General features: G+C 30.0%; 1 protein-coding gene across 2 annotated transcripts in view; it reads right to left on the bottom strand.

Annotated features, from left to right (window-relative positions):
• The window catches only part of Gp150 (leucine-rich repeat domain-containing glycoprotein 150), a 113,649-nt gene that overhangs the window by 10,892 nt on the left and 75,673 nt on the right, over positions 1–27,084 (bottom strand). For both annotated transcript variants that reach the window (XM_075313376.1, XM_075313377.1), the window contains exon 4: positions 3,240–3,610. In XM_075313376.1, the coding sequence (XP_075169491.1) occupies positions 3,240–3,592 (353 nt within the window). In that variant the 5' untranslated portion in view covers positions 3,593–3,610. The remainder of the gene's footprint in view (positions 1–3,239; positions 3,611–27,084) is intronic.

Raw genomic sequence — 27,084 nt, 5'->3', positions numbered from 1 at the left:
CCGAAATGGGGAAGACCCAGACACCGAGTCACCTGTAAACGCCGCCGGAATAAGAGGAAATCTAAATGCAAATGAATTGGCGATGATATCTAGGGGACAAAGGCAATGAACTTAAAGTCGGCAGACCATAAAGACTATGAGGATGAACAGACATCGAAATGGGGAACACATAAAGCGGTGTGGAACAGTGCAACCGTCGAATGAGCAAACAACCTACTACAGGGTATCCCAAACAAGGAATAGTCTGGATAACTATTGAAAGAGAAGATGGTAGTACACATAGAGTTGAGGGAGCATAGGCGTTGTGGATGATGGTGTGAAGAACATGAAGCCCTGCCTATAGTATGTCATTGCTCTGCTTTTACGAGATTTGGACCCTACCACATCGATGAAAAAGTAATTCGCGACTTACCAGGAGGGACTGGATGGTTAGGTTAGGTTAGGTGGCAGCCCGATGTATCAGGCTCACTTAGACTATTCAGTCCCTCGTAATGATTGGTGAACTTCTCTCTTATCACTGAGTGCTGCCCGATTCCATGTTAAGCTCAATGACAAGGAGCCTCCTTTTTATAACCGAGTCCGAACGGTGAAACCACTTAGAGAAGCTTTGAAACCCTCAGAAATGCCACCAGCATTACTGACGTGGGAAAATCCACCGCTGAAAAACTTTTTGGTGTTCGGATGAAGCAGGAATCGAACTCACGACCTTGTGTATGCAAGGCGGGCATGTTAACCATTGCACCACGGTGGAGGGACTGGAAACAAATTATGGAATTCGTTTAAGACACAGAGTTTCTTCCACTAGAAGAAGTTAGTGCACACCGCAAAGGAAAACTGTATCCTTTTCAACGTAAGCTAACCTAAGAGATACTTTGGAAGAGGCAGAAATTTTAATTCCTCCTAAAATTTTCATCCGGAATTAGGACAGCAAGGAAGTAAACTTCGAGAACGGAAAGACCACAAACACTACGCGGGAAGAGTTTGATGAATGGACATGGGAGACACATAAAGCGATATGGAACAGTGCAAACGGAAGGACGAACAAATTAATTAAATTACTATGGGGGTGGCCACAACAATAAAAAGACTGGAGAACTGCTGCAATACAGTAGAAATGACGACATTCAGTAGGGCCGTACCTCCAGACTTGTGTGTGCTTTTGTGCTAAATATGAGTGGCTGACGATTTCGTATATTTTGAGGAGAAGCAGAAGGGTATGATGGAAAGGAGTTAGTACACACAACAATCCTCAACCTACCGTAATGCGCTTTACAGGCTATCAGTTATTCCGTACGACAGTGCTCGTGTCGAACATATCCCATATATTGTGCACATTATAAGTTAAGTCCGACGGCATAATCGATACTGCTGCATGTTTATGGGATCGATAACACATTTACCGATTATTTAGTCATCGCCGACAAGTCATATCGATCCGACACACTGTAAGATCCTTTACAAACCCCAACATTCCGTCCGGAATAACTGATAGTCTGTAAAGCGCATAAGAGGTACTGTGGTATGGTGATAGGCGAAGCCAAATTCCTTTTGAAGTGTTTTTCGCTTATTGTATAACTAGGCTGCTCTGACATAGTTATGAGGATGGCATTCTATCCTTGACAACAAATGCAACATTACATCAAGAGCATTTATTGAGGTATTACACATATGCCTAATAGGGTCTGCCTTGGAAATGAAGACGTAGAATAAAAAGATTACGATTTTTTTCCTTCGCCCTAAGAACAAAGTTAACAAAACAGGACATAATTTATACTTGAGGTTGAGTGAGTGAAGGTAATTGTTCGTTTAACCTGTACCAGATAAAACTGACTAAGCTTTTGTTTTTCTGTATATCATGGAATTGTCTAAGTGAGCCTTAACATAAATCGGGCTGCCACTTTAACGTAACCTAAAGGGTGATACGGTCAAAATTTAGTCAATATAAACTTGACGTATTTCTTTCAATTTTGCATTTAAAAAACCTGAACACCCCTCATTTTGAAGGTGTGTGTGTGTAGAATGTTGCTCCTATTTTGATTTTGGAATTCACTCTTCAGTTGTCAAAATGCCGTCCAAGCAAGAAGAGCAGCGTATCAAAATTTTGCTCGCGCATCGCGAAAATCCGAGCTACTCGCACGCAAAGCTGGCAAAATCGCTAAAAGTTGCCAAATCAACCGTTACAAATGTAATTAAAGTGTTTGGGGAACGTTTTTCGACAGCCAGGAAGTCTGGATCTGGGGGAAATCGAAAACCGGAAGCCGCTGAGACGACAAAGAGAGTTGCCGGTAGTTTCAAGCGAAACCCTAACCTCTCTCTCCGAGATGCCGCAAATAAGCTGGGTGTATCGTCTACAACCGTGCATCGAGCCAAAAAACGAGCCGGACTATCGACTTACAAGAAGGTAGTGACTCCAAATCACGATGATAAACAAAATACGACGGCCAAAGCGCGATCCCGGAGGCTGACGAAGTTTGACTGCGTGGTAATGGACGACGAAACCTACGTCAAAGCCGACTACAAGCAGCTTCCGGGACAGGAGTTTTATACGGCAAAAGGAAGGGGAAAGGTAGCAGATATTTTCAAGCACATAAAACTGTCAAAGTTCGCAAAGAAATATCTGGTTTGGCAAGCCATATGTACCTGTGGCTTTGAAAGCAGCATTTTCATAGCTTCCGGGATTGTCAACCAAGAAATGTACGTGAAAGAGTGCTTGAATAAACGTCTGCTGCCTTTCCTGAAGAAACACGGTTGTTCCGTACTGTTTTGGCCGGATTTGGCATCTTGCCATTACGGTAAAAAGGCCATGGAGTGGTACGCCGCCAACAACGTGCAGGTGGTTCCCAAGGACAAGAACCCTCCCAACACGCCAGAGCTCCGCCCAATTGAGAAATACTGGGCTATTGTCAAGCGGAACCTAAAGAAGACCAAAAAAACTGCTAAGGACGAACAGCAGTTCAAGGCAAACTGGCTTTCTGCGGCGAAGAAGGTGGACAAGGTGGCTGTACAAAATCTGATGGCAGGTGTGAAGCGTGAGGCCCGGCAATTCGGATTTGGAAAAGCGAAAGCCTAACTGAATATTTTTCCTGAATTTTATACTAATTGAACTTGAAAAAGAAATTTAATTTGATTTTTTAAATAAACGATTTCACCGATTTACACGCGTTTTCCCTTGACCAAATTTTGACCCTATCACCCTTTATCATGGAATTGTATCCTGTATTCATTTAATTTATACTAACCTTGTATCCTTAGCTAAAGCTTCGGAATGTTTAGCTGCTTCTACTAAATCATTTAGAGTATTATCACTGAGTGTCTTTTGTGTTGTAGCGGCTGTAGAACTTTCACTCTTGGCACTAGTTGTAGATACCACAACTGGAACTTCTTTGATTTTGGGTGTGGAAATTCGTATATGCTGTTGTTGTGTTTGTTCTTGTTGCTTGACAGGTTCTGCAGGCAAAATGTCATCATGCAAATCCAACTGATCATCGGGTATGGCATCATGAATAACATTTAATGGTGGGCTGGAGAGGGCTACCTGGCATACCCCTATGGAGAGGAGTAAGAGTAGCACCAGTCTGGACTGGCGTGACATGATGTGATTGGGGAAAAACTGAAAGTAGATGACAAAAAAAACAGCAATTTATTAAAATAAATAATTATTAAATAATTAATCATATTAAATAAATAAAAAGTATATAAAAAACGTACTATTGAAACTTTTATACCGATGAAAATAATCAGATTAAGCACGACATTTCAATAGGAACTAATTCTTATGACGGACTGACGTATGCGGTCAAGCCATTATTGGTGGAATATTTAATTTATTTACTGTGTGTTTATGATTTCCATATAAGTTAATCATTCTGCTTGTAAGACATGAAAGTATCGATTGCTGCGATCAGAAGTATATTTTTGGGAGGAGGGTTTATAACATACGGTCTGGCCGAACTTACGGTCGTATGTATTTGTTGATCATTTGAGTTTTTAAACTGACCATGGTTTAAATTTAGCATGTTTGCTTTGTGACCGCCAAAACGATGTATTAAAGATTGTATACATCGGTCCATTTGTGGTCAGGGCATTGGCGTAGTTTGAAATTCTCCACGAGAATCATCCTACACCACGATAATAGCAAAAATATAATAAAATATGATAAATGTCAACTGAGAATTCAGAGGACTAATTCATTTTTCAAACCCTTTCGTACACTGAAAAAAATGTTGACCTACTAAGAAGAAGAAGAAGTATGTAGCCTAAATTTTAGGACATGCTATTTACAAAATATTAAAAATATTACAAATTCCTAAAATTTTGACAAACTTTCCTATAGGAATAAAATATTGACAACATTTTCTATAGAAATAAAATTTTGACAAAATTTTCTATGGAAATAAAATTTTGACAAAATTTTCTATGGAAATAAAATTTTGACAAAATTTTCTATGGAAATAAAATTTTGACAAAATTTTCTATAGAAATAAAATTTTGACAAAATTTTCTATAGAAATAAAATTTTGACAAAATTTTCTATAGAAATACAATTTTGACAAAATATATTATAGAAATAAAATTTTAGCAAAATTTACTATAGAAAAAAATTTGACAAAATTTTCAATAGAAATAAAATTTTGTATAAAAATAAAATTTTAAAAAAATTACTATAAATATACAATTTTGACAAATTTTTCTATAGAAATATGATAAAAATGTTAATAAAATTTTCTGTAGAAATAAAATTTTGATAAAATTTCTAAAGAATTAAATGTTGGCAATTATTTTTTGAAAAAAATGGTTTTCTTTGCTTTAAAAAAAAAAATTTTTACAAAATTTTCTATAGAACTAAAATTTTGACAAAATTTTCTATAGAAATAAAATTTTGACAAAATTTTCTGTAGAAATAAAATTTTGACCATGGTTTAAATTTAGCATGTTTGCTTTGTGACCGCCAAAACGATGTATTAAAGATTGTATACATCGGTCCATTTGTGGTCAGGGCATTGGCGTAGTTTGAAATTCTCCACGAGAATCATCCTACACCACGATAATAGCAAAAATATAATAAAATATGATAAATGTCAACTGAGAATTCAGAGGACTAATTCATTTTTCAAACCCTTTCGTACAGTGAAAAAAATGTTGACCTACTAAGAAGAAGAAGTATGTAGCCTAAATTTTAGGACACGCTATTTACAAAATATTAAAAATATTACAAATTCCTTTGAAATTGACATTTTAATGAAACGATGCTTCAAAAAAAATCTCATTAAATGTAGGACACGAATCTTGCAAATTTGCATCCCTCCGTTAAAGTTGTATGTCCTTGAACTAAGGAAAGTTTTCCTTCAAGAAATGAAAAAATAATTTTAAATTAAAGAAATCGTCTTCAAATTTACTGATATAGTGAATCTTTAGATGATTTAGACGCTTTAAATATAGGCTAAGACTTATTTTAAATATTTTGCATCTTTGGTTTAAAGTTTTTTGCAATTTAAAAACCATGGTTTACTTTGAAGTATCTGTTATAATTTAGATTTTTAAACAGGCATTTGTTTGTACGTTAATAGTTTTTTTTTTAATATGCCGCAAAAACGAATACATGTTCGATAAATGAGCCATGCATTCTAAGTTAAATTTTATTTTAAATTTAATTTTATATAATTTTAATTTTATGGATCCTAGATTTAAAGTTAGATAGGTGCCCAAAAAGAGTATTTTAAACCTTAAACGAAGGTCAAAGTCTTTGTATCCGAGTAAACTTTTGTTTTTAGTGTAGGGTATACTAGTTTCAACCTAATCGAGTATAGAGTGCCATTATGACTTGTTGTTAAGTGGTTTGGTTATTTGTCTCTTTTTTTGATGAAATTGAAATAGTAACTTATTTCGGTCTTATCTCCAGTAAATAAAATTAAATTATATCTCATGTTGTGGTTGTTGGTTTTGTTTTTGTTTTTCTCCCTCTGATAAGATAAAACCCCCAGTAAACTATTCCAAAGATATTAGTATTAGCAGTAGTTGTATGACTCGTTATATATGGTATTTATAAATAATGGCTAGACACAATTAAATGGCAGACATTTGAAACAAGGCCTTATATTGAAAGGCCTAAAAGAAATTATTTACCAGATAGAGAATTGAAGACGAAGAGTCTGTTGGACCGGTTATTGGTGACAATTCAAACTGATTTTTCAAAGGACGAGTAAAATCTGGCGAAAATTTTCTATAGGGATAAAATTCTGAGAAAATTTTCTATAGAAATAAAATTTTCACAAAATTTTCTATAGAAATAAAATTTTCACAAAATTTTCTATAGAAATAAAATTTTGACAAAATTTTCTATAGAAATAAAATTTTAGCAAAATTTTCTATAGAAATAAAATTTAAAAAAAAAAATACTATAAAAATAAAATTTTGACAAAATTTTCTATAGAAATAATATTTTGACAAAATTTTCTATAGAATTAACATTTTGACAAAATTTTCTATAGAAATAAAATTTTGACAAAATTTTCTGTACAAATAAAATTTTGACAAAATATTCTATAGAAATAAAATTTTAGCAAAATTTACTATAGAAATAAATTTGACAAAATTTTCAATAGAAATAAAATTTTTTAAAAAAATTACTATAAAAATAAAATTTTGACAAAATATAATAAAATTTTGACAAAATGATAAAAATTTTATTAAAATTTTCTGTAGAAATAAAATTTTGATAAAATTTCTATAGAATTAAATGTTGGCAATTATTTTTTTTAAAAAAATGGTTTTCTTTGCTTTTGAAAAAAAATTTTTTACAAAATTTTCTATGGAACTAAAATTTTGACAAAATTTTCTATAGAATTAAAATTTGTACAAAATTTTCTATAGAAATAAAATTTTGACAAAATTTTCTAAAGAAATAAAATTTTACCAAAATTTTCTATAGACATTAAATTTTGACAAAATTTTCTATAGACATTAAATTTTGACAAAATTTTCTATAGAAATAAAATGTTGACAAAATTTTCTATAGAAATAAAATTTTGAAAAAATTTTCTATAGAAATAAAATTTTAACAAAATTTTCTATAGAAATAAAATGTTGACAAAATTTTCTGTAGAAATAAAATTTTGACAAAATATTCTGTAGAAATAAAATTTTGACAAAATATTCTAAGAAATAAAATTTTAGCAAAATTTTCAATAGAAATAAAAATTTTTATAGAAATAAAATTTTAAAAAATTACTATAAAAATAAAAATTTGACAAAATTTTCTATAGAAATATGATAAAAATTTTAATAAAATTTTCTGTAGAAATAAAATTTTAATAAAATATCTATAGAATTAAATGTTGGCAATTATTTTTCGAAAAAAATGGTTTTCTTTGCTTTTGAATAAAATTTTTTGACAAAATTTTCTATAGAACTAAAATTTTGACAAAATTTTCTATAGAATTAAAATTTGTACAAAATTTTCTATAGAAATAAAATTTTGACAAAATTTTCTAAAGAAATAAAATTTTACCAAAATTGTCTAAAGAAATAAAATTTTACCAAAATTTTCTATAGAAATAAAATGTTGACAAAATTTTCTATAGAAATAAAATTTTGACAAAATTTTCTATAGAAATAAAATTTTAACAAAATTTTCTATAGAAATAAAATTTTGACAAAATATTCTATAGAAATAAAATTTTAGCAAAATTTACTATAGACATAAAATTTTGACAAAATATTCTATAGAACTAAAATTTTGACAACATTTTCTATAGAAATAAAATTTTCACAAAATTTTCTATAGACATAAAATTTTGACAAAATGTGCTATAGAAATAAATTTGACAAAATTTTCAATAGAAATAAAATTTTGACAAAATTTTCTATGGAAATAAAATTGTGAAAAATTTTTTATAGAAATAAAATTTTTAAAAAAATTACTATAAAAATAAAATTTTGACAAAATTTTCTATAGAAAAATTATAAAAATTTTAATAAAATATTCTGTGGAAATAAAATTTTGATAAAATTTCTATAGAATTAAATGTTGGCAATTATTTGTTGTAAAAAAAAACAAAATGGTTTTCTTTGCTTTAAGGAAACATTTCCTTAATTCAAAGACATATTTGGCAAAAGAAAAATTTCATTAGGCTGGGAGAAAAATTTTTAAAACATAAAAGTAAAAAAATAATATAACATTTTTTTGCAATAAAAATAAGTTAAGTTAGCATGATTTAAAGGATTACCTTTTTTCTGTGTGAATTTCTTACAAACTATTTTAATCGATTAACTTCTATTTACATAAATATCAAATAATAGACAACTTATCTCGGTATCAATACTATGAATATCAATTAGAATATTAAACAAGTTCTATATAGCGTTCTGTTAAAATAATTAAAATACTTATAAAATGATCACCCGCAACACTCTCAAAATGTCAATGAATATGTATATATTTTTTTGTTTTTACACCGTTTCGCTTCCTTACATATTAAATAAATGTAATAAAAATTTAAAATTCCAAGAAAAATTGTTGGTATTTTAATAAATTATTTTGTATTATTTTTATTTTTTTTTTTTTTTGGTGTTTTGTAATTTGTCAGGCAGCTCACGTTCGAAATAAGTAACGAAACACTATGAATTAAATGAAACCCCCCACAAATTTTATATCTAGTGGACAAAGTACAAAATGTTTAACACAACAAAAATCTATACAAATTGACATGAAAACCATTTTCCAGTACAAAAAAAAATGTGTGCATAAATTAGTGAAACTAATTGAGTAGGGCCATAGCCAAAAAAGGAATACTGGTAAACGCAAATAATAAATAGCAATTAAGTATGCAACATTTTCTTCTTCCTATTATTCCAATGTTTTGTTGTTGTTTTTTTTTTTGTAAATGCTAATTTTGGCTGGCGCTGACGTACAAATTGATGAGAGACAAGCTTAATTAATGACTATAAAAATAAATAATTTTAAATACTTTTATGGTAATCGAAGTATATTACAAAAAAGTTAGTACAATATTTATAGTTAGGAAAATATTTACATTTGAACCTTAGAAATAATTACAAAATATTTTTTTTTTTAATTTAAGTTACTTTAAATTAAATGAATCTAATGTAATTTAATTTATTTATATATAATAAAATTTAGTGCAAAGGATTCTTGACTTATTTCAACTACATTAATTTTGTTAGAGTTTATACAAAGAAAAACAAGTCAGTTGTTTATTTATCTTAGAAGATTTATTTTATTTTTTTTTTTTTGATTTTTAATTTTTTTTAAACAGCAAAATGAAATTTTCTTTATTTTAAATATATCTCAAAAATTGTATGAACTAAAAATATCAATGACCGTACAAATAAGTTCAATTCTTACTAAAACAAAAGAAAATCTTCGTAGCACAATGAAATTTTCTTTATTTCCAGTATATCTCAAAAATTGTATGAACTAAAAATATCAAAGACCGTACAAATAAGTTCAACTCTTACTAAAACAAAAGAAAATCTTCGTACACATGTTAAAAGTATTAATAATTCACTATGGGGTATTTAAAACAAATTGAGTCAAAAATTTTATTTCTATAGAAAATTTTGTCAAAATTTTATTTCTATGGAAAATTTTGTCAAAATTTTATTTCTATAGAAAATTTTGTCAAAATTTTATTTCTATAGAAAATTTTGTCAAAATTTTATTTCTATAGAAAATTTTGTCAACATTTTATTTCTATAGAAAATGTTGTCAAAATTTTATTTCTATAGAAGATTTTGTCAAAAATTTATTTCTTTACAAGATTTTGTCAAAATTTTATTTCTATAGGAATGTTATCAAAATTTTATTTCTATAGAAAATTGTGTCAAAATTTTATATCTATAGAAAATTTTGTTAAAATGTATTTCTATAGAAAATTTTGTCAAAATTTTATTTCTATAGAAAATTTTGTCAACAGTTTATTTCTGTAGAAAATTTTGTCAAAATTTTATTGCTATAGAAAATTTTGTCAAAATTTTATTTCTATAGAAAATTTTGTCAAAATTTTATTTCTATAGAAAATTTTGTCAACATTTTATTTCTATAGAAAATTTTGTCAAAATTTTATTTCTATAGAAAATTTTGTCAAAATTTTGTTCCTATAGAAAATTTTGTCAAAATTTTATTTCTTTTCAAAATTTTGTGAAAATTTTATTTCTATAGTAAATTTTGTCAAAATTTTATTTCTATAGTAAATTTTGTCAAAATTTTATTTCTATAAAAAATTTTGTTAAAATTTTATTTCTATAGACAATTTTGTCAAAATTTTATTTTTATAGAAAATTTTGTCAAAATAGTTTTCTATAGAAAATTTTGTCAAAAATTTATTTCTATAGAAAATTTTGTTAAAATTTGATTTCTATATAAAATGTTAACATTTTACTTCTGAGCAACACTCTTCATAGTTCCGGCTAAAGGTCGATTAAAAAACATAGGATTGATTCTTTTATCTTATTTATATTTCGAATATTTCGGTTGACTTCGTCAAAACCATATTCATTTATTCTAGTGTGCACAGCTTTTACACTGTAAAACAGAGTGTGAAGGTGTGTACACTACAATAAGTGTAAATACCTTGAAAACAGTTTTGACGAAGTCAACCGAAATATTGGATATAAAAAATAAGATAAAAACATCAATGCTATGTTTTTTAATTCTATAGAAAATTTTGTCAAAATTTTATTTCTATTGAAAATTTTGTCAAAAGTTTATTTCTATAGAAAATTTTGTCAAAATTTTACTTCGATAGATAATTTTGTCAAAATTTTATTTCTATAGAAAATTTTGTCAAAAATTTATTTCTATTTATTTTGTCAAAATTTTATTTTATTTCTAATTTAATTGCAATTTTTACATATAATTTTTCATTTCTCAGTATCGCAATTCATCTTACAAAGAATGAGTTTTAAAACGTGTATTTCACAATTCATTAAAAATCATAAATTATTGCCAGAAAGCTAAGAAAATACAACAGAAAACTTGCTCAGAAACCTACACTTATTTGGTTTGATTTGTGTTTAACACTTGGATACCAAATTGAAGTTGCAAGAATTCTGAAGTGTTTGCAATATTTTCGGCTAAAACATAAAGAAGTTGCCTGGAAAAATACAGTGGTAATTCAATTCATGCAGACATAAAACAAAACATGTGGGAGGATGGCGCTTTACCCCAACATTAAAAAAAAAAAGAAAAATAGTTGGTTTGGTGTTCATTTAAAGCCACAAAAAGTTTCTTTCCACTAAAGATATGTATTTTAAAGAATTTTATTTTTAAGTCCAACAATCATACATTGAAAAACTATTGACCTAATATGAAGGAATACGCAAACTAAATTTTAGTAAACGCTATTTATACAATATAAAGGACATATTTCTTATAATAACGAAATTTTTATTTAAAGAAGGTTCACATTCTATGCTTTACATTTGTTTCATTGAATTTACCACACGAATCTCTGGTCTTTCTGATGTCTGTATAATAAATTTCATAATTGTTTCATTGAATAAATTATTTTCATACTAAAGTGTGATTAATACGAAAATATTAAAATAAAATATAGAATCTCTCCATCTATGTAATATTTCTTAGAGTGCACCGAAAAAAAAGTAAACTGTTTTATAGCAAGAATGAACTACCTCGCACGAAAATTGAACTATTTTGTACTCCATATTTTGAGATTTCCACGAAGTGTTGTTAAAACCAGGAAAATTTAGTACCATGTTGTACTTTTTAACTGTTGTTCTCGAAATTACTCCCTCTCATTGAAGAAAAACTTATCTAAAAGCATATAAGAAAATCATTGGTGCCAAATCATGACCATTTTAACCATACAATAGTTCATTCTTACTATTTTTGGGAATCGTACGAAAATTTTCATTTGCTTTAGTTAAAAATGAACTTATGTGTACGGTCATTGAACTCTATACTCGCGTTTAGCTCATAAAATGTTTGAGACATACTTAAAAAAAACGAAAATTTCATTGGACTGTGGAAAATTTCGCAAAAAATATTAAAATTGAACTACAAACAAATAATTTTTTTTGCAATAAAAATTAATTAAACTTGGCGTTAGTTTAACTACGGAAATTTTTTTCTGTGTGTAATATTTTGTTTCTATGGCGCCAAAATTGAATAAATGCTATTTGAAGCTTGCAATCACAACTTGTTTAGTAAATGATTGACACTATGGTGCAATTTAGAAAATCCCCAGTCACATATGTTTGTTTGTTTTTTTTTTTTTTTTTGAATTGGTCAATAACCAATAATGTACTCTTGTGTTCTTGACCAATATTAATTTTTTGTGTTGCCATTTTTTAGCAAAATTTTTAAAATGTTCAAACGACATTATATTACATTTTAATTATGTAAAACTTCAATCCCTGTGTCACAAAGGCCTCTTAAACAATTGAAACCATTATGGCCAGTTATCGTTAGTAAAGTATGATCGCTATTATAATTACACCTTTCATTAATATTTTAAGGTGGGATTACAATGTAAATTACTTGAAGACATCTCTGACAATAGTAAGGCATGAAAACAAATGAATGTCAGCACTTTGAATAGGTGGTTGTCGTTTAGTGACATAGTTTGAAGTTTAGTGTCATACGTAGATACAGGGTTGCCATATTCTATGAAATTTTGTACAACCATATCTTGACGGACTAAAAGAAAATCCAAAGCTGATTTGAAAAGAACAAGTACAAAAATATGTAACGGTGGTATCAGCTGGTAAATTTAAACATACAAATTTTAATGTATTTAAATCTATCTTTTACCATACATACAAAGATTTATTACAGATTCCACCACAGTCGAATTTCATCTAAATTGGATGAAAATTATGGCCTTTGGAGGCTTAAAAATCAATCGGGATCGGTTTATATGGAGGCTATTCGTCGAAGTTCGGAAGTCAGCATGACTGGTGCTAACAAAAAGGATCACATCCTAAAGCAAATTTCACCTCCTACACACAGAGAAGGAATATGATCACCTCAAACATGTTTTAAGAGCAAAATGTTATTTTTGGGCGGTGACCATGTAATATGGTTTTCGCAACCATGTTATTTTCTCGGAAATCATGTATCTGATTTCGGCAAGCAATTTATATTTGACGAGAAAATAACATTTTAGTGACAAACATGTTACATGGTCATCATACAAAAATAACATTTTGCTCTTGAAACATGTTTGAGGTGATCATATTCCTTCCCTGCGTGTAGAGCAAAATTTCTCGGACATTATAAATCTGATTTCGACAACAATTACTTTGTTTGACGAGAAAACAATATTTTTGCGACAGAAATGTTCTATGTTCCCCATCCAAAAACATTTTGCTCTGGGAGCTGAATACTGGTCGTATGTCCATGGTTTGCGGATCAAAATGTTTGCCTGCCAAGGGTTTCAGTACTGTATTGAGGACATTTTTTCGGCATTTATTTTGACCCAACGTTTACATAAATGGGGAAATTTTCAGCTGACCTCTTTGGCAAATAGTCCCGATCGTTTTATTTACTCACAAACTGCTCAATTTGGAATAGTTTCTCATCGGAGAAAATTGAATTCGATAAATGGCCACTTTCGTGCAAGCGAAGTAACTCCTTGTTTTATGCCTGTCCAACTCTTTTTATGCATCGGTGAGCTCTTGCACAATTTGAACTTCAATGACTATAGTCCAAGCCCATTTTTATACCCTCCACCATAGGGTGGGGGTATATTAACTTTGTCATTCCGTTTGTAACACAAATTGCTCTAAGACCCCATAAAGTATATATATTCTGGGTTGTGGTGAAATTCTGAGTCGATCTGAGCATGTTCGTCCGTCCGTCCGTCCGTCTGTTGAAATCACGCTAACTTCCGAACGAAACAAGTTATCGACTTGAAACTTAGCACAATTAGTTGTTATTGATGTAGGTCAGATGGTATTGCAAATGGGCCATATCGGTCCACTTTTACGTATAGCCCCCGTATAAACGGACCCCTAAATTTGGCTTGCGATTGCTCTAAGAGAAGCAAATTTCATCCGATCCGGCTGCAATTTGGTACATGGTGTTAGTATATGGTCACTAACAACCATGCAAAAATTGGTCCATATCGGTCCACTTTTACGTATAGCCCCTATATAAACGGACCCCCAAATTTGGCTTGCGATTGCTCTAAGAGAAGCAAATTTCATCCGATCCGGCTGAAATTTGGTACATGGTGTTAGTATATGGTCTCTAACAACCATGCAGAAAGTGGTCCATATCGGTCCATAATTACATATAGCCCCCATATAAACCGATCCCCCGATTTGGCTTGCGGAGCCTCTAAGAAAACCAAATTTCATCCGATCCGGCTGAAATTTGGTACATGGTGTTGGTGTATGTTATCTAATGACCGTGCAAAAATTGGTCCACATCAGCCCCTAATTATATATAGCCCCCATATAAACCGATCCCCAGATTTGACCTCCGGAGCCTCTTAGAGGAGCAAAAGTCATCCGATCCGATTGAAATTTGGTACGTGGTGTTAGTATATTGTCTCTAGCAACCATGCCATATCGGTCCATAATTATATATAGCCCCCATTCAAGCCGATCCCCAGATTTTACCTCCGGAGCCTCTTAGGGGAGCAAAATTCATCCGATCCGGTTGAAATTTGGTACGTGGTGTTAGTATATGGTATCCAACAACCATGCAGGAATTGGTCCATATCGGTCCATAATTATATATAGCCCCCATATAAATCGATCCCCAGATTTGGCTTGCGGAGCCTCTAAGAGAAGCAAATTTCATCCGATCCGGTTGAAATTTGGAAATTTGGTCAAGGTTGCCACTGGAGCCAAAAATAATCTACCAAAATTTTATTTTTATAGAAAACATTGTCTAAATGTTATTTTTATAGAAACTTTTGTCAAAATTTTATTTCTATAGAAAATTTTGTCAAAATTTTACTTCTATAGAAAATTTTGTAAAAATTTTATTTCTATAGAAATTTTTTTCCAAGTTTTATTTCTAAAGAAATTTTTTTTCCAAATTTTACTTCTATAGAAAATGTTGTCAAAATTTTATTTTGTCAAAATTTTATTTCTATAGAAACTTTAAACTTAATTATATACGTAGTTAATCGGTCTTTTTTAGTTTAATATATACCACGTATGGACTATGTGGTATATATTACGGTGTTAGGAAGTTTTAAGAATACCTTGCCATCGGCAAGTATTACCGCAACCCAAGTAATTCGATTGTGGATGACAGTCTTCAGTAGAAGTTTCTACGGAATACATGGTGGAGGGTACATAAGCTTCGGCCTGGCCGAACTTACGGCCGTATATACTTGTTCAATATATGTTGCATGCGTTCCGTTGCTTCGTCAGGTGGTGTATATCCTATGGTGAAGGGTATATGGAGGATATAAAAAAGCGCAACAGTGACTAGTTTGATCTTGGCGAGAGAAATCTGTTTAAATGCTTTAGAGCATAGAATGGCTGCGGAAGCTACGTTCAAACACGGTTTCCTTCAACATTAAACCTTTCTTATCGCAGCAACGAAAGCGTAGCCAAAAAAGTAGTGAAAATGTTCTTTTTGGATTCGTAAGTGGTGCAAAATTGGCGCAGAAGCTATGAATTTAACATGGGCTTATCATAGGGCAGATGACCACCATTTCAACAGCCGTTGCACTGAATTTGCATCATTTTTTTTAGTTGTGATCCGAATTCAGAGTTTTGGATGTGAATTAAAAAATGTTGTGATATTTTGCTAAATAAATAATTTTTATAATTTCTTTTGATTTGTAATGCGGTCTAACGCTTGTCTGAAATCTTTGACCTCAAATAAATTTAAAAACTTCGCATTTTATTAATTCTTACTTTAACCTATTGAACAAAAAATTTAAATTTACCCATTAAAAATATGAAAAAAGGGAGTTATAAAAAAATTGAATTAAAAAACTTCCAGTATAGTTAAATAACAACTTTGGGAAGAAATTTTTGGAAGAGATTTTAAAGTTATGCCTTTAGAACAACTTCCAATTGTTTTTGCTGGGACATTCTGGTTTCTTGATATTCCAGTACAAACATAGTAGGTTAGGTCAGGCTCGCTTAGACTATTCATTCCATTGTGATATCACAGCCTAGCGAATTTGAATGTGAATTAAAAAAATTTGTGATATTTTGCTAAATAAGTATTTTTTTATGATTTTTAAAATCGCATGTCTAAAACGTTTCATCCAAAATATTTTCTAAAATTCGTACTCTTTCTAGAATGTATTTACATATCATTTTTTTTCGACATATCCTAAATAATTCGTACCATTTTATTAATTCGTACTCTATTTTTATCATATTTGAAAAAACAACTTAAAATTATCGATGAAAACAACGAGTTATAAAAAATAGAATTAAAAGAAATTCCCGTGTAGTTAAAATAAAGAACATCTTTGGGAGGTTATTTTGGAAGTGCTTTTTTGTGGGAGGTGGTGGAATTCTCTCTTATCAATGAGTGGACTTCCTTTTAATACTTTAGTCCAAACGGGAAGTTACCGAGAAGTTTTGAAACACTTACAAATATCACTAACATTTTCTAATATGCATTGTGCTGGCAACACTGCAATTGCATCATTTGAATGTTGAAGACACTTTGACGTTTGGAACTTTTGGCTATACGTTTTTTGGTTAATACAAATATACAATAATGAATTATTGTTCGCCAATAGGCACCCCTCTGCCCACCAATACTTCCTATGAACACAAATATTATCTTCCTCCCTCCCCAAATGGGTTAAAAAACAAATCACAATTCGATATTTACTGGTATTTAAATGATGATGATTTTTTTTGTTCTTCTAAATAGTTTCAGCCGATAGACTAATGACTGACACATGGGAGTGCCGCCATCAGTTAAATAAATGTACATGAATGCATTCAGTAATCCACATAGCAATATACATTCATCCAAACCAATGTATATCGTCTGTAAATATATTTGTCAATATATATGTGTCTGTATGTATGATGAATATATATGTATATGAATAGACAAACATATGTATTATATATTTTTTGTCTGTGATAAACTTGTATAAAATTGCCGCCACTCAGCTTTTTGTGGTATAATTTTAAGTTGTGGAGAAACACACACACACACACACAGAGACGAAGAGAGGGAATATGAGGCTCGAGACAATCTCAGGTTTTGGTAGACGATCAGATCGTGATCGTGCTTATTCAAAAGTGTCACCTTAATAAGAGAAACTGTTTTTGGTGTTGAGCTTTGTGATCACCTTTCATGTTTCTTCTCATTACAGTAATTTGTGGTGAGACAAGCTTATATGATGAACAAGACAGTGGCTCAAAGAGAAAAAAGTTAAAAGGTAAACCAAAATTTTAGGACACAGTTTACACAATATTAATAGTTTACACAATATTAAATATATTTTTTTTCTACAACTTTCAATTGCATTATATATTTGCCTTTATTATCCATGTGGTATTGGAGAGAAAACAGCTAAATGCAATTCTCAAAAAACATGGTAATCCATGTTAAAAAAGTCAAATACATTTTAATCGAAAGTATTTTCATATATGAATGCACAGTGCAATGTTGCCCATCAACTAACCTGGATATGATGAGTGAGTGACGTACACGAATATATCCGACAAAAACATTTGTACTAAAATACCAAAAACAGCATCTTAATATCGTCGTTTATGCAAACTGAGGAGGAACATTTTTGGTTTGTTTTCATTAAATCATACATTGGGAGGATGATGGCATACACCATCATTTGAATAAATTAAATTCAACAACATTTTTAGCATACAAAATTATCTCTCGAAGAACAAATATGAAATGTATATAACAATGAAGTTAGCCAGATATGAATTGCAGCTATAAATACAAAAGAAAGGTGGTATTCAAACTAGTACATTTGCTAATGTAGTATATGACAGCTACATTCTATTTGCCTTATAGACAGTTGATTATATTATTTACAAGCCACCAAACTTATAAGTGTTGGAGTTTATTAAAGCTAACATATTAATATGATGGCTCAAACACTAAAAATGAAAAAAATGTGTATCGCAGCATAAATCGTTATAACAATACTGGTAGTGCAGAAATCTCAGAAAATAGTACAACGGTCTGGTGACACGATTGCCACAGTTGGCAATATTCTACCAAAAATGGTAGATTTTTTACTGATTGGTAGATTGATAAAATTCTTGATGTTTTGGTAGATTTTGCAAAATATTCCACCCCATTTAAGAGGTTCTTCAAAAAAATTCTCTTAGAAATTAAATGTTAACAAAATGTTGACTAAATTTTCTATAGTAATAAAATTTTGACAAAAATTTTTATAGTTATAAAATTTTGACAAAATTTTTTATAGTAATAAAATTTTGACAAAATTTTCTATAGTAATAAACTTTGACAAAATTTTCTATAGTAATAAAATTTTGAAAAAATTTTCTATAGAAATAAAATTTTGACAAAATTTTCCATAGAAATAAAATGTTGACAAAATTTTTTATAGAAATAAAATTTTGATAAAATTTTCTATACAAATAAAATGTTGAGAAAATTTTCTATAGAAATACAATTTTTCAAAAATTTTCTATAGAAATAAAATTTTGACAAAATTTTCAATAGTAATAAAATTTTGAAAAATTTTCTAAAGAAATACAATTTTAGCAAAATTTTCTATAGAAATAAAATTTTGACAAAATTTTCGATAGTAATAAAATTTTGACAAAATTTTCTATAGAAATAAAATTTTGCCCAAATTTTCTATAGACAGATAATTTTGAAAAAATGTTTTATAGAAATAAAATTTTATCAAACTTTTTTATAGAGATAAAATTTGACAACATTTTCTATAGAAATAAAATTTTGACAAATTTTTCTATAGAAATAAAATTTTGACAAAATTTTCTATAGAAATAAAATTTTGACAAAATTTTCTATAGAAATAAAATTTTGACAACATTTTCTATAGAAATAAAATTTTGACAACATTTTCTATAGAAATAAAATGTTGACAAAATTTTCTATAGAAATAAAATTTTTCAAAAATTTTCTATAGAAATAAAATTGTCAAAAATTTTCTATAGAAATAAAATTTTGAGAAAATTTTCTATATGTTAGAAATAAAATTTTAACAAAATTTTCTATAGAAATAAAATTTTGACAAAATTTTCTATAGAAATAAAATCTTGACAAAATTTTTTATGGAAGTAAAATTTTGACAAGATTTTCTATAGAAGGGTTCAAGTGTCGGAGTGTTCAAGTGTGGTTTATTGTTGGGTTTAATGAACTGCCTGAATTTATTCTGATAATTGGTTGATAGTTTTGCTGCAAGTAGAGGATGCTGATGAGGAATGTGGTAATTCCGAAACGGGCGTCCATCCAACCATCTTGCAGTCTATAAGGCTTTGCCCAAATAAATTTGACAAACATTCTTTTCCTCTGTTGGTTAAGCTACACTTGTAGTTTAGTCAATGTATGGTTTTGAGCTAAAATCAAAAAAACAACAACAATGATTAAAGAACAAAAACCAACAATAAGAAAACAAAAGGAATGAAAGAAAAAAATTTTTGACAAAATTTTCTATAGAAATAAAATTTTGACAAAATTTTCTATAGAAATAAAATTTTGACAAAATTTTCTATAGAAATAAAATTTTGACAAAATTTTCTATAGAAATAAAATTTTGGCAAAATTTTCTATAGAAATAAAATTTTGACAAAATTTTCTATGGAAATAAAATTTTGCCCAAATTTTCTATAGACAGATAATTTTGACAAAATTTTTTATAGAAATAAAATTTTGACAAACTTTTTTATGGAAATAAAATTTTGCCCAAATTTTCTATAGACAGATAATTTTGACAAAATTTGTTATAGAAATAAAATTTTGACAAACTTTTTTATAGAAATAAAATTTTGCCCAAATTTTCTATAGACAGATAATTTTGACAAAATTTGTTATAGAAATAAAATTTTGACAAAATTTCCCATAGAAATAAAATTTGACAAAATTTTCCATAGAAATAAAATTTTGGCAACATTTTCTAAAGAAATAAAATTTTCTATAGAAATAATTATTTATTTATTTATTGTTTATTTTAATCATACAGTAAATGTATGATAAAAAAGAAAAGGGAAAAGTAGCATTGGCTGCTAAGGCCATCAGCTATCTATAGAAATAAAATTGTGCCAAATTATCTATAGAAAGAAAATTTTGACAAAATTTTTTATAGACAGAAAATTGTGACAAAATTTTCTATAGACATAGAATTTTGACATTTTCTATACACAGAGAATTTCGACAACATTTTCTATAGAAATAAAATTTTGAAAAAAGAATCTAATATTAATTTTATGGAGACTAGATTTAAAGTTAGATAACTGTATCAAAACTGTCTTTATTTCAAAGAAGCAAAATCTTTAATGGAAAGTCGAAATAAATATACATTTAATTGAATATAATCAAACAAAATTTGATATAAATATCGAGTACAGATTGTATTTAAATAAATTAGATTTTAATTGAATTGAATCAATCCTATTAAAAAATGAAATACTTTATTTATGAAAATATTATCTTACATCCATTTGCATTTCAGGTAGAACAAAACACACCGAATTAAATGCCATTAAATTGAAGGTAAGATTACCAAATATGAAAGACACTTGAAAAACGTATACATGACTCCATCGTCTGTTGTAATTTTTGTTTACAGAAAATTACTAGTAATTTATAGCAATTTTTGTATACATTAAACTTTTTTTTTATTGAATTATAATATCTTGACAAATGAGAAGTTTTGAATGTACCGCTAAGAGCTCTAGAGGATATTAAATTGAGGTGTGAGTTTTGTGTTGTAATATTATGCAAATATTTAAATTAAATTCTAAAGAGATACAATCTCAATGTCGTGATGATGATAAGAGAAGAGGTAACTACAGGATGGCTGATATTTAATCCAAGAAAGTTAAGGGTTATATTTTTTTGTTATAAAGCGAAAAATGTCGGAAATATCATTAGATTTTTCCGAATTGGTTACTTTTGACACGAATTATGGCCTGCAAACGGCCATTATTTAGGTTGTATAATTTTATTTTTTTTCGGTGTACAAAATATTTTGTTATAATATATACTTTTAAAATATTCCAAAAAAATGGAAAATTTGATAAATTCGCAACCCAAAGGAAATGGGTATAATTGATTATCTTATTACGCATAGGAATACAGGTGGTTATCACCTCTATTTCTATTTTTTTGCTGAACATATTTAAGTGATTATTTGTCATTCGTTTAGGGGCGATTTCTATTTAGTTCCGCTTAATAAGCTTACTTCATTCACACTTATGTCAATATGTACTTTCTTGCTCATTTTCCTAAAAAAAAGTTTTATGTGATTATTTGAATCAGAGGCGTCCCACTCCATTGAGTTTTGCTTAGGTGGAATGAAACATCTACCAAAAATATCGATGTCTCGTTAACCAGATTCATGTGTGCTAATGAAATTCGTCAATATTTTCATATCATTAAACGCGTCCGTTTGGCCATATCAAAAATGGGGAATTGGGGATATATCTATTGCCTAGCCCAGGTAGATAATGGAATTTTTTATTTATTTATTTTTATTATTTGCAGTTAATAACAAGAGTGATGAGAATGGGTCATTCGTTTATTAATGTTTGTATTCGAATACCAATATATATTTTTTTAATTTTTATTTCATATTTGGTTTGTAGGATTTTGCCTTATTTGCTTCTTAATTGGTGGCGCTGTTAGATTTTTGTAAAAAGTCTATTTACTGTTTTAGGTTTTTTTTTTTTAATATTTATATTTATAATATTTCGTTAAGTTCAAATTCCTGTCTACCCATTTATGTAGATTGTTCAAAGGTTGGACTTAGCTCATTGTTTGGCGCCTGTAATCAAATGAACGATACAAAAAAAATCCGTAGACTTTAACCACATCAAATGTCTATCAAATTTGAGTATTTCGCTGATGTTTGTGTAGATATGAACATAGTAGTAAAGTTATCCACTTTTATAGATAGTACACTTAAAAATGTAAATAACGTCATAAGGAAACAGCTATTTTCGATTTGGTTAGAAGTCGTTAAGTCTATTTTGGTCACTATCTATAGATGATCTGTTCAATTTTCCACAATTTCGAAAGTCGTATTTAAAGATTACTAGTAGCAGATTTCAATTTTAAGTAGAAATTTCTTTAAAATAAAGAAATTTGAAAAGAAATCAATTATCTTAGATTTAAACATGTTTACATTAAATTTAGGACACGAATTTCTGAAATTTTCGTCCTTTGAATTCGTATGACTTTGAAGGCCAATTTTCTATAAAGTAAAGAACTTGTTTTTAATTTAAAGAATTAATAAGTATATACGGCCGTAAATTCGGCCAGTCCGTATCTTATGTACCCTCCACCATGGATTGCGTAGAAACTTCTACTAAAGACGGTCATCCACAATTATATTACTTGGGTTGTAAGCTAGTCCAGGAGGGATATATAGTAAATAAAAGAAAGGTCGATTAAATACGTATATATTCAGTTCTTGACCGGTATATATAGGGAAGAAATAATTACGAACCGATATGAACTTTTGTGCGGAAATTATAGAGCCAAAATTGAAATATGGGGGTCTCTTTATATGGGGGCTATATACAATTATGAACACAAATCTACCAAAAATGGTAGATTTTTTACTGTTTGGTATGTATATTGGTAGAATTCTTAATAATTTGGAAGATCTTGCAGAATATTCCTCTCCAACTATGAAATGCTTCACAAATTTTCTATAGAAATTAAATTGTGAAATAAACAAAGAAATAAAAGAAATAAAATTTTGACAACATTTTCAATAGAAATTTTATTTTGACAACATTTCCTAAAGACATAAAATGTTGACAAAATTTTCTATAGAAATATAAAATTTTGACAAAATTTTCTATGGCAATAAAATTTTGGTATATTATTTTTGGCTCGAGTGGCAATCGTGCTTTTTTATGTGATTTAGGGAGCCAACGTGGTGCAATGGTTAGCATGCCTGCCTTGCATACACAAGGTCGTGGGTTCGACTCCTGCTTCGACCGAACACCAAAAAGTTTTTCAGCGGTGGATTATCCCACCTCAGTAATGCTTGTGACATTTCTGAGGGTTCCAAAGCTTCTCTAAGTGGTTTCACTGTAATGTGTAACGCCGTTCGGTCTCGGATATAAAAAGGGGGTCCCTTGTCATTGAGCTCAACATGGAATCGGACAGCACTCAGTGATAAGAGAAAAGTTCACCAATGTGGTATCACAATGGACTGAATAGTCTAAGTGAGCCTGATACATCGGGCTGCCACCTAAACTATGTGATTGGGGATCGGTTTATATGGGGCCTATATATAATATAGATCGAAAAGGACGAATTTTGGCATGGTTGTTATCGGATGAATTTTGCTCCTCCAAGAGGGACCGGAGGTCAAATCTGGAGATGGGTTTATATAAGGGCTATATATAATTATGGACCTATATTGACCAATTCTGGTATGGTTGTTAGAGACCATATACTAACACCTCGTGCCAAATTTCAACAGAATCGGATGAAATTTGCTTCTCTTAGAGGCTCCGCAAGCCAAATCTGGGGATCGGTTTATATGGGGGCTATATATAATTATGGACCGATGTAGACCAATTTTTACATGGTTGTTAGAGACCATATACCAACACTATGTATCAAATTTCAGCCAGATCGGATGAAATTTGCTTCTCTTACAGGCTCCGCAAACCAAATCTGGGGATCGGTTTATATGGGAGCTATATATAATTGTGGACCGATATAAACCAATTTTTGCATGGTTGTTAGAGACCATATACCAACACCATGTACCGAATTCCAGCCGGATCGGAAGAAATTTGCTTCTCTTAGAGGATCCGCAAGCCAAATCTGGGGATCGGTTTATATGGGGGCTATATATAATTATGGATCAATTTTTGAATGGTCATTAGAGACCATATACTAACACCATGTACCAAATTTCAGCCGGATCGGATGAAATTTGCTTCTCTTAGAGGCTGGGCAAGCCAAATCGGGGAATCGGTTTATATGGGGGTTATATATAATTATAGACCGATGTGGACCAATTTTTGCATGGTTGTCATATGCTGACACCATGTACCAAATTTCTGCTCAATCGGATGAAATTTGCTTCTCTTAGAGGCTCTGCAAGCCAAATCTGGGGATCGGTTTATATGCGGGATATATATAATTATGGACTGATATGAACCAATTCCTGCATGGTTGGTGGATACCATATACTAACATCATGTACCAAATTTCAACCGACTCCGATAAATTTTGCTCTTCCAAGGGGCTCCGGTGGTCAAATCTGGGGATCAGTTTTTATGGGGGCTATATATAATTATGTACCGATTTTTGCATGGTCATTAGAGACCATATACCAACACCATGTATCAAATTTCAGCCAGATCGGATGAAATTTGCTTCTCTTAGAGGCTCCGCAAACCAAATCTGGGGATCGGTTTATATGGGGGCTATATATAATTATGGACTGATATGAACCAATTCCTGCATGGTTGGTGGATACCATATACTAACATCATGTACCAAATTTCAACCGACTCCGATAAATTTTGCTCTTCCAAGGGGCTCCGGTGGTCAAATCTGGGGATCGGTTTTTATGGGGGCTATATATAATTATGTACCGATTTTTGCATGGTCATTGGAGACCATATACCAACACCATGTATCAAATTTCAGCCTGATCGGATGAAATTTGCTTCTCTTAGAGGTTCCGCAAGCCAAATCTGGGGATCGGTTTATATGGGGGCTATATATAATTATGAACTGATATGAACCAATTCCTGCATGGTTGGTGGATACCATATACTAACAACACGTACCAAATTCCAACCGACTCCGATGAATTTTGCTCTTCCAAGGGGCTGCGGTGGTCAAATCTGGGGATCGGTTTTTATGGGGACTATATATAATTATGGATCAATTTTTGCATGGTCATTAGAGACCATATACTAACACCATGTACCAAATTTCAGCCGTATCGGATGAAATTTGCTTCTCTTAGAGGCTCGGCAAGCCAAATAGGGGGATCGGTTTATATGGGGGCTATATATAATTATAGACCGATGTGGACCAATTTTTGCATGGTTGTTAGAGATCATATGCTGACACCATGTACCAAATTTCTGCTCAATCGGATGAAATTTGCTTCTCTTAGAGGCTCTGCAAGCCAAATCTGGGGATCGGTTTATATGGGAGCTATATATAATTATGGACCGATGTGGACCAATTTTTGCATGATTGTTAGAGAACATATACGAACGCCATGTACCAAATTTCAGCCGGATCGGGCTAAGGCTTATTTTTTTTTGTATTTTAGTTTTAAAGAAGAATTCTAAAAACTTTGTCCAAATCGGTTCAGATTTAAATATTTTTGTATGGAAACATAAACCTTTACACACCCAAAGAAAAAGTATTTTCCTCCTGAACGAAATTTTAGGCAAAGGAAATTCTCCTTCCTAATAAAGTATTTTCTTTTAGAACGATGAAATCAGAATTTATGGTAACCAATTCAACGATTGCCTCTTTGTTTTTAAATTTACTTTTAAAGACAAATTTTTAACGTCAAAAGAAAACTTTGCTTGTCTAAAATTTCGTTCCTCAGAAAAGAGTACTCTTCTTTCAGTTTATATGGCACCCAACACATTTGAAGGAAAATGAAGATACAAAGTGGAGCTGGGTATAATATAGTCGGCCTCGCCCGCCTTTAGACTTTCCATACTAGTTTTTTTAAATGCGTTCGCAAACAATTTGCTTGTTTTTATGCCTTAATTTGACAACAATTCAGATTTTTTGAAGAAAATATAAGAATAATGAATAGAATAATGTTTATATTAAATTTAGGACACGAATTTCTGTGAAGGCCAATTTTGTATAAAGTCAAGATTTTTTTTTTGATTTAAAGAACTAATCTTTATACGAACTAAGATACTGAATCTTTCTATTAAATATAAAAAAGCATCAAAATAAAGGCTAAGGCTTATTTGGAGGATTTTGTATTTTGGCTTTAAACTAGAAGTCTAAAAACTTTGTCCAAATCGGCTCAGATTTAAATATATTTATATGGAAACATAAACCTTTATACACCCAAAGAAAAAGTATTTTCCTCCTGAACGAAATTTTAGACAAAGGAAATTCCCCTTTCTAATAAAGTATTTTCTTTTAGAACAATAAAATCAGAATTTATGGTAACCAATTCAACGATTGCCTCTTTGTTTTTAAATTTACTTTTAAACACAAATTTTTAGCGTCAAAAGAAAACTTTGTTTGTCAAAAATTTTGTTCCTCAGAAAAGAATACCCTTCTTCCAGTATATATGGCACCCAACACATTTGAAGGAAAATGAAGATACAGAGTGGTGCTGGGTATAATATAGTCGGCCTCGACCTCCTTTATTTGTTTTTATGCCTTAATTTGACAACAATTCAATTTTTTTAAGAAAATACAAGAATAATGAATAGAATAATGTTTTTATTGTGTTATTGCATATCCCCTCGTTTGTTAATTCATAGACTGTTTTATCTTTTTCAGCAGACCTTTTGTAGTTTAAACAGATTTTTCTGCTGTTTCTTCTAACAAATTTCTTTGGATATAATATATTTCAATATCAATTTTTATATTATTTTCTGCTTTTGTGATTCGCAGCTTTCTGTCATTTAATCATCTCAATTTATTATGTCTTCATTAATCAATTTTCTGCTAAGCGTAGTCTTTGTATGTGTGTTTTTTTTTTATAATTTATCTCCCCATTAAATGCATCAAGTATTGTATAATCAAAATCAAAACAATATACTTTAAAATTGTATGCATGCAAAACCATGTGGGTGTTTTGCAAAAAAAAAAGCAGTAAACAAAAAAAAAAAGAAGAAAAACAAGGTTCAGCAAAATAAAATAAAAATAAATTGCATACAAATTGCTTGGCACATAAATTTCTTGCAAGCAACCAAAATTGACAGACATTGAAGTCAATA

The sequence above is a fragment of the Haematobia irritans genome, chromosome 5 (genome assembly GCF_050003625.1).
Source record: "Haematobia irritans isolate KBUSLIRL chromosome 5, ASM5000362v1, whole genome shotgun sequence".
In the NCBI taxonomy this organism is placed as follows: Eukaryota; Metazoa; Arthropoda; class Insecta; order Diptera; family Muscidae; genus Haematobia; species Haematobia irritans.
The sequence above is the reverse complement of the archived record's forward strand: the minus strand, read 5'-3'. Positions and strand labels throughout refer to the sequence as shown.